We start from the raw sequence: 9,480 nt of genomic DNA on the forward strand, positions 1-9,480 counted from the left end.
AGAAACTAATTTCCGCAGACGCAAGTGCCTTGAATCAGCACTGATCGCTGTTTCGAATACAATTAAACAAAACAACGGCAGCTTCACCATCTCCGAAGTCTTAGCAAGAATCCTCCTGAAAACAGTAAACTCCGCCATCACATAGTCTCTCCTGTTATACTACACAAAGCACATTACAGAGACTAAACCTGCCTCTTTCCAGTCTATATTTGTCCAACCTATTTTTATGTTACCCAAGTAATAGCTTTTATATCCTTTTACTCATGTACGAATTAATTGCTCTACCATATTGTATTACTTTTGTTACTACCACTACTACTACTACTACTACCACTAGTGAACATCGAAATGGTACCTCACTAGTATTGCACCTCACTCTGAGCCTTTATATACCCTCTGTGTCCATGTATTGTTTGTAATGGCTTGATAAAGCTCCTGGAGAGCGAAACGTTGCCACAATAAATGTCACATTAGTTGCACTTGTGTCCTAACACTATTGTTAAGTTATACCATAAATTAAGTAAAGATCCTGGACTTCACTTTACGAAACAGACAAAGCAAATGTGATTGTAATTATGGACAAGGTAGATTATAGTGGAAAATTGAGCATATTATTAGAAGACTGGGTACCTTAGGTGGTTCTTAAACCAGTAGTCTAAACCGCTACACTTGTGTAAACAGCTGGAGATGCGAGAACAAGACCAGCACTTGGCGCGTCAACTGATGCAGTTGAGGATTGAACTACAGAGGGTGCGTCTCCTGCGTTCCTGCAACCACCACCAGGCGTTAGTCGACGAGGTCACTAGCGAAGCCGAGGAGGTCAAGACGTACGAGACCTCTGACCTCTGCGACCTACCTGCCGATCTCAGGTAAGACTATAAAAATCTTTGAGACTAGAAGTTAACGTCAATACGCCAGCGGAGGCTTAGATTTTGTTTGGGTTAGTAACCCAGGGACTGTCTTGGCTTATTTACATTGTCTTTCTTCAGTCTTGTCCCCCAGGATTCCACCCACACTAGTAGACTAACACCCAGGTACCTACTTACTGCTAAGTGAACAGTGACAGCAGGTGTAAGGTGACTAACACCCAGGTACCTACTTACTGCTAGGTGAACAGTGACAACAGGTGTAAGGTGACTAACACCCAAGCACCTACTTACTGCTAGGAGAACAGGGACAGCAGGTGTAAGGAAACATGACCAATATTTTCACCCGTGCCGGAGATCGATCCATCGACCCATAGTGTGTGAGGCGACGGCGCTACCAACCGAGTCACGGGACATCAGGTGAGAAAGAACTGTACCAGGAGACACTTGTCCTGTGTCCTGACGAGCAAGGAAACAGCTCTACCATCACTCGCACCACAACCTCTCTCCCCACACATGACTTACTATAATAAACTTAAACAACACAGACAACATCTCACCAACAAAAACATTATCGACGAAAAATAGACAATGAAGTTCTACTTGACATACATCAGTCATCATCCTGGGTAAATTATCATGCACTGGTGATGTAGCGGTTTATACTGGCGCATGATGTAGCGGTTTATACTGGTGTATGATGTAGCGGTTTATACTGGTGTATGATGTAGCGGTTTATACTGGTGTATGATGTAGCGGTTTATACTGGTGTATGATGTAGCGGTTTATACTGGTGTATGATGTAGCGGTTTATACTGGTGTATGATGTAGCGGTTTATACTGGTGCATGATGTAGCGGTTTACACTGGTGCATGATGTAGCGGTTTATACTGGCGCATGATGTAGCGGTTTATACTGGTGTATGATGTAGCGGTTTATACTGGCGCATGATGTAGCGGTTTATACTGGTGTATGATGTAGCGGTTTATACTGGTGCATGATGTAGCGGTTTACACTGGTGCATGATGTAGCGGTTTATACTGGTGCATGATGTAGCGGTTTACACTGGTGCATGATGTAGCGGTTTATACTGGTGTATGATGTAGCGGTTTACACTGGTGCATGATGTAGCGGTTTATACTGGTGTATGATGTAGCGGTTTATACTGGCGCATGATGTAGCGGTTTATACTGGTGCATGATGTAGCGGTTTATACTGGTGCATGATGTAGCGGTTTACACTGGTGCATGATGTAGCGGTTTACACTGGTGCATGATGTAGCGGTTTACACTGGTGCATGATGTAGCGGTTTACACTGGTGCATGATGTAGCGGTTTATACTGGCGCATGATGTAGCGGTTTATACTGCTGCATGATGTAGCGGTTTACACTGGTGCATGATGTAGCGGTTTATACTGGTGTATGATGTAGCGGTTTATACTGGCGCATGATGTAGCGGTTTATACTGCTGCATGATGTAGCGGTTTACACTGGTGCATGATGTAGCGGTTTATACTGGTGTATGATGTAGCGGTTTATACTGGCGCATGATGTAGCGGTTTATACTGGCGCATGATGTAGCGGTTTATACTGCTGCATGATGTAGCGGTTTATACTGGTGCATGATGTAGCGGTTTATACTGCTGCATGATGTAGCGGTTTACACTGGTGCATGATGTAGCGGTTTATACTGGTGTATGATGTAGCGGTTTATACTGGTGTATGATGTAGCGGTTTATACTGGTGCATGATGTAGCGGTTTACACTGCTGCAGGATGTAGCGGTTTATACTGGTGTATGATGTAGCGGTTTATACTGGTGTATGATGTAGCGGTTTATACTGGTGTATGATGTAGCGGTTTATACTGGCGCATGATGTAGCGGTTTATACTGGCGCATGATGTAGCGGTTTATACTGCTGCATGATGTAGCGGTTTACACTGGTGCATGATGTAGCGGTTTATACTGGTGTATGATGTAGCGGTTTATACTGGTGTATGATGTAGCGGTTTATACTGGTGCATGATGTAGCGGTTTACACTGCTGCATGATGTAGCGGTTTATACTGGTGTATGATGTAGCGGTTTATACTGGTGTATGATGTAGCGGTTTATACTGGTGCATGATGTAGCGGTTTATACTGGTGCATGATGTAGCGGTTTATACTGGCGCATGATGTAGCGGTTTACACTGCTGCATGATGTAGCGGTTTACACTGGTGCATGATGTAGCGGTTTACACTGGTGCATGATGTAGCGGTTTACACTGGTGCATGATGTAGCGGTTTATACTGGTGTATGATGTAGCGGTTTATACTGGTGCATGATGTAGCGGTTTACACTGCTGCATGATGTAGCGGTTTACACTGGTGCATGATGTAGCGGTTTATACTGGTGTATGATGTAGCGGTTTATACTGCTGCATGATGTAGCGGTTTACACTGGTGTATGATGTAGCGGTTTATACTGGTGTATGATGTAGCGGTTTATACTGGTGTATGATGTAGCGGTTTATACTGCTGCATGATGTAGCGGTTTACACTGGTGCATGATGTAGCGGTTTACACTGCTGCATGATGTAGCGGTTTACACTGGTGCATGATGTAGCGGTTTATACTGGTGTATGATGTAGCGGTTTATACTTGTGCATGATGTAGCGGTTTATACTGGTGCATGATGTAGCGGTTTATACTGGTGCATGATGTAGCGGTTTATACTGGTGCATGATGTAGCGGTTTATACTGGTGCATGATGTAGCGGTTTATACTGGTGCATGATGTAGCGGTTTACACTGGTGCATGATGTAGCGGTTTACACTGGTGCATGATGTAGCGGTTTACACTGCTGCATGATGTAGCGGTTTACACTGGTGCATGATGTAGCGGTTTACACTGGTGCATGATGTAGCGGTTTACACTGCTGCATGATGTAGCGGTTTATACTGGTGTATGATGTAGCGGTTTATACTGCTGCATGATATAGAGGTTTATACTGGTGCATGATGTAGCGGTTTACACTGGTGCATGATGTAGCGGTTTACACTGCTGCATGATGTAGCGGTTTACACTGATGGATGATGTAGCGGTTTATACTGCTGCATGATATAGCGGTTTATACTGGTGCATGATGTAGCGGTTTACACTGGTGCATGATGTAGCGGTTTACACTGCTGCATGATGTAGCGGTTTATACTGGTGTATGATGTAGCGGTTTATACTGGTGTATGATGTAGCGGTTTATACTGGTGCATGATGTAGCGGTTTATACTGGTGCATGATGTAGCGGTTTATACTGGCGCATGATGTAGCGGTTTATACTGGCGCATGATGTAGCGGTTTATACTGCTGCATGATGTAGCGGTTTACACTGGTGCATGATGTAGCGGTTTATACTGGTGTATGATGTAGCGGTTTATACTGGTGTATGATGTAGCGGTTTATACTGGTGCATGATGTAGCGGTTTACACTGCTGCATGATGTAGCGGTTTATACTGGTGTATGATGTAGCGGTTTATACTGGTGTATGATGTAGCGGTTTATACTGGTGCATGATGTAGCGGTTTATACTGGTGCATGATGTAGCGGTTTATACTGGCGCATGATGTAGCGGTTTACACTGCTGCATGATGTAGCGGTTTACACTGGTGCATGATGTAGCGGTTTACACTGGTGCATGATGTAGCGGTTTACACTGGTGCATGATGTAGCGGTTTATACTGGTGTATGATGTAGCGGTTTATACTGGTGCATGATGTAGCGGTTTACACTGCTGCATGATGTAGCGGTTTACACTGGTGCATGATGTAGCGGTTTATACTGGTGTATGATGTAGCGGTTTATACTGCTGCATGATGTAGCGGTTTACACTGGTGTATGATGTAGCGGTTTATACTGGTGTATGATGTAGCGGTTTACACTGCTGCATGATGTAGCGGTTTACACTGCTGCATGATGTAGCGGTTTACACTGGTGCATGATGTAGCGGTTTATACTGGTGTATGATGTAGCGGTTTATACTGGTGCATGATGTAGCGGTTTATACTGGTGCATGATGTAGCGGTTTATACTGGTGCATGATGTAGCGGTTTATACTGGTGCATGATGTAGCGGTTTACACTGGTGCATGATGTAGCGGTTTACACTGGTGCATGATGTAGCGGTTTACACTGCTGCATGATGTAGCGGTTTACACTGGTGCATGATGTAGCGGTTTACACTGCTGCATGATGTAGCGGTTTACACTGCTGCATGATGTAGCGGTTTACACTGGTGCATGATGTAGCGGTTTACACTGCTGCATGATGTAGCGGTTTATACTGGTGTATGATGTAGCGGTTTATACTGCTGCATGATGTAGCGGTTTACACTGGTGTATGATGTAGCGGTTTATACTGGTGTATGATGTAGCGGTTTATACTGCTGCATGATGTAGAGGTTTACACTGGTGCTTGATGTAGCGGTTTACACTGGTGCATGATGTAGCGGTTTACACTGCTGCATGATGTAGCGGTTTACACTGGTGCATGATGTAGCGGTTTATACTGCTGCATGATATAGCGGTTTATACTGGTGCATGATGTAGCGGTTTATACTGGTGCATGATGTAGCGGTTTACACTGCTGCATGATGTAGCGGTTTACACTGATGTATGATGTAGCGGTTTATACTGCTGCATGATGTAGCGGTTTATACTGGTGCATGATGTAGCGGTTTATACTGCTGCATGATGTAGCGGTTTATACTGGTGCATGATGTAGCGGTTTATACTGGTGCATGATGTAGCGGTTTATACTGGTGCATGATGTAGCGGTTTATACTGGTGCATGATGTAGCGATTTACACTGGTGCATGATGTAGCAGTTTACACTGGTGCATGATGTAGCGGTTTACACTGGTGCATGATGTAGCGGTTTACACTGGTGCATGATGTAGCGATTTACACTCATGATGTAGCGGTTTACACTGGTGCATGATGTAGCGGTTTACACTGGTGCATGATGTAGCGATTTACACTCATGATGTAGCGGTTTACACTGGTGCATGATGTAGCGGTTTACACTGGTGTATGATGTAGCGGTTTACACTGGTGCATGATGTAGCGGTTTACACTGGTGTATGATGTAGCGGTTTACACTGGTGCATGATGTAGAGGTTTACACTGGTGCATGATGTAGCGATTTACACTGGTGCATGACGTAGCGGTTTACACTGGTGCATGATGTAGCGGTTTACACTGGTGCATGATGTAGCGGTTTACACTCATGATGTAGCGATTTACACTGCTGCATGATATAGCGGTTTACACTGGTGCATGATGTAGCGGTTTACACTGGTGCACGATGTAGCGATTTACACTGGTGCATGATGTAGCGGTTTACACTGGTGTATGATGTAGCGATTTACACTGGTGCATGATGTAGCGGTTTATACTGGTGCATGATGTAGCGATTTACACTGGTGTATGATGTAGCGGTTTATACTGGTGCATGATGTAGCGATTTACACTGGTGTATGATGTAGCGGTTTATACTGGTGCATGATGTAGCGATTTACACTGGTGCATGATGTAGCGGTTTACACTGGTGCATGATGTAGCGGTTTACACTCATGATGTAGCGATTTACACTGCTGCATGATGTAGCGATTTACACTGGTGCATGATGTAGCGGTTTACACTCATGATGTAGCGATTTACACTGGTGCATGACGTAGCGGTTTACACTGGTGCATGATGTAGCGATTTACACTGGTGCATGATGTAGCGGTTTACACTGGTGCATGACGTAGCGGTTTACACTGGTGCATGATGTAGCGGTTTACACTGGTGCATGATGTAGCGGTTTACACTGGTGCATGATGTAGCGGTTTACACTGGTGCATGATGTAGCGGTTTACACTCATGATGTAGCGATTTACACTGCTGCATGATGTAGCGATTTACACTGGTGCATGATGTAGCGGTTTACACTCATGATGTAGCGATTTACACTGGTGCATGACGTAGCGGTTTACACTGGTGCATGATGTAGCGATTTACACTGGTGCATGATGTAGCGGTTTACACTGGTGCATGACGTAGCGGTTTACACTGGTGCATGATGTAGCGGTTTACACTGGTGCATGATGTAGCGGTTTACACTGCTGCATGATGTAGCGGTTTACACTGGTGCATGATGTAGCGGTTTACACTGCTGCATGATGTAGCGGTTTACACTGCTGCATGATGTAGCGGTTTACACTGGTGCATGATGTAGCGGTTTACACTGCTGCATGATGTAGCGGTTTATACTGGTGTATGATGTAGCGGTTTATACTGCTGCATGATGTAGCGGTTTACACTGGTGTATGATGTAGCGGTTTATACTGGTGTATGATGTAGCGGTTTATACTGCTGCATGATATAGAGGTTTATACTGGTGCATGATGTAGCGGTTTACACTGGTGCATGATGTAGCGGTTTACACTGCTGCATGATGTAGCGGTTTACACTGGTGCATGATGTAGCGGTTTATACTGCTGCATGATATAGCGGTTTATACTGGTGCATGATGTAGCGGTTTACACTGGTGCATGATGTAGCGGTTTACACTGCTGCATGATGTAGCGGTTTATACTGGTGTATGATGTAGCGGTTTATACTGCTGCATGATGTAGCGGTTTATACTGGTGCATGATGTAGCGGTTTACACTGGTGCATGATGTAGCGGTTTATACTGGTGCATGATGTAGCGGTTTATACTGGTGCATGATGTAGCGGTTTATACTGGTGCATGATGTAGCGGTTTATACTGGTGCATGATGTAGCGATTTACACTGGTGCATGATGTAGCAGTTTACACTGGTGCATGATGTAGCGGTTTACACTGGTGCATGATGTAGCGGTTTACACTGGTGCATGATGTAGCGATTTACACTCATGATGTAGCGGTTTACACTGGTGCATGATGTAGCGGTTTACACTGGTGCATGATGTAGCGATTTACACTCATGATGTAGCGGTTTACACTGGTGCATGATGTAGCGGTTTACACTGGTGTATGATGTAGCGGTTTACACTGGTGCATGATGTAGCGGTTTACACTGGTGTATGATGTAGCGGTTTACACTGGTGCATGATGTAGCGATTTACACTGGTGCATGATGTAGCGATTTACACTGGTGCATGACGTAGCGGTTTACACTGGTGCATGATGTAGCGGTTTACACTGGTGCATGATGTAGCGATTTACACTCATGATGTAGCGATTTACACTGGTGTATGATGTAGCAGTTTACACTGGTGCATGATGTAGCGGTTTACGCTGGTGCATGATGTAGCGATTTACACTGGTGCATGATGTAGCGATTTACGCTGGTGTATGATGTAGCGATTTACACTGGTGTATGATGTAGCGGTTTACACTGGTGCATGATGTAGCGATTTACACTGGTGCATGATGTAGCGGTTTACACTGGTGCATGATGTAGCGATTTACACTGGTGCATGATGTAGCGGTTTACACTGGTGCATGATGTAGCGGTTTACACTGGTGCATGATGTAGCGGTTTACACTGGTGCATGATGTAGCGGTTTACACTCATGATGTAGCGATTTACACTGGTGCATGATGTAGCGGTTTACACTGGTGCATGATGTAGCGGTTTACACTCATGATGTAGCGATTTACACTGGTGCATGATGTAGCGGTTTACACTGGTGCATGATGTAGCGATTTACACTGGTGCATGATGTAGCGGTTTACACTGGTGCATGATGTAGCGGTTTACACTGGTGCATGATGTAGCGGTTTACACTGGTGCATGATGTAGCGGTTTACACTGGTGCATGATGTAGCGGTTTACACTGGTGCATGATGTAGCGGTTTACACTCATGATGTAGCGATTTACACTGCTGCATGATGTAGCGATTTACACTGGTGCATGATGTAGCGGTTTACACTCATGATGTAGCGATTTACACTGGTGCATGACGTAGCGGTTTACACTGGTGCATGATGTAGCGATTTACACTGGTGCATGATGTAGCGGTTTACACTGGTGCATGATGTAGCGGTTTACACTGGTGCATGATGTAGCGGTTTACACTGGTGCATGATGTAGCGGTTTACACTGGTGCATGATGTAGCGGTTTACACTGGTGCATGATGTAGCGGTTTACACTGGTGTATGATGTAGCGATTTACACTGGTGCATGATGTAGCGATTTACACTGGTGCATGATGTAGCGATTTACACTGGTGCATGATGTAGCGATTTACACTTGTGCATGATGTAGCGGTTTACACTGTTGTATGATGTAGCGATTTACACTGGTGCATGATGTAGCGATTTACATTGGTGCATGATGTAGCGATTTACACTGGTGCATGATGTAGCGATTTACACTGGTGCATGACGTAGCGGTTTACACTGGTGCATGATGTAGCGGTTTACACTGGTGCATGACGTAGCGGTTTACACTGGTGCATGATGTAGCGGTTTACACTGGTGCATGATGTAGCGGTTTACACTGGTGCATGATGTAGCGGTTTACACTGGTGCATGATGTAGCGGTTTACACTGGTGCATGATGTAGCGATTTACACTGGTGTATGACGTAGCGGTTTACACTGGT

The 9,480-nt window shown here is 44.8% G+C and overlaps 1 protein-coding gene across 1 annotated transcript in view; it reads left to right on the forward strand.

Annotated features, from left to right (window-relative positions):
* LOC128687195 (uncharacterized) overlaps window positions 1-9,480 on the forward strand; it is a 148,852-nt gene that overhangs the window by 125,590 nt on the left and 13,782 nt on the right. The window contains exon 6 of the mRNA XM_070098499.1: window positions 682-869. Coding sequence (XP_069954600.1) covers window positions 682-869 — 188 coding nt within the window. The remainder of the gene's footprint in view (window positions 1-681; window positions 870-9,480) is intronic.

Source organism: Cherax quadricarinatus, chromosome 62 (genome assembly GCF_038502225.1).
Source record: "Cherax quadricarinatus isolate ZL_2023a chromosome 62, ASM3850222v1, whole genome shotgun sequence".
In the NCBI taxonomy this organism is placed as follows: domain Eukaryota; kingdom Metazoa; phylum Arthropoda; class Malacostraca; order Decapoda; family Parastacidae; genus Cherax; species Cherax quadricarinatus.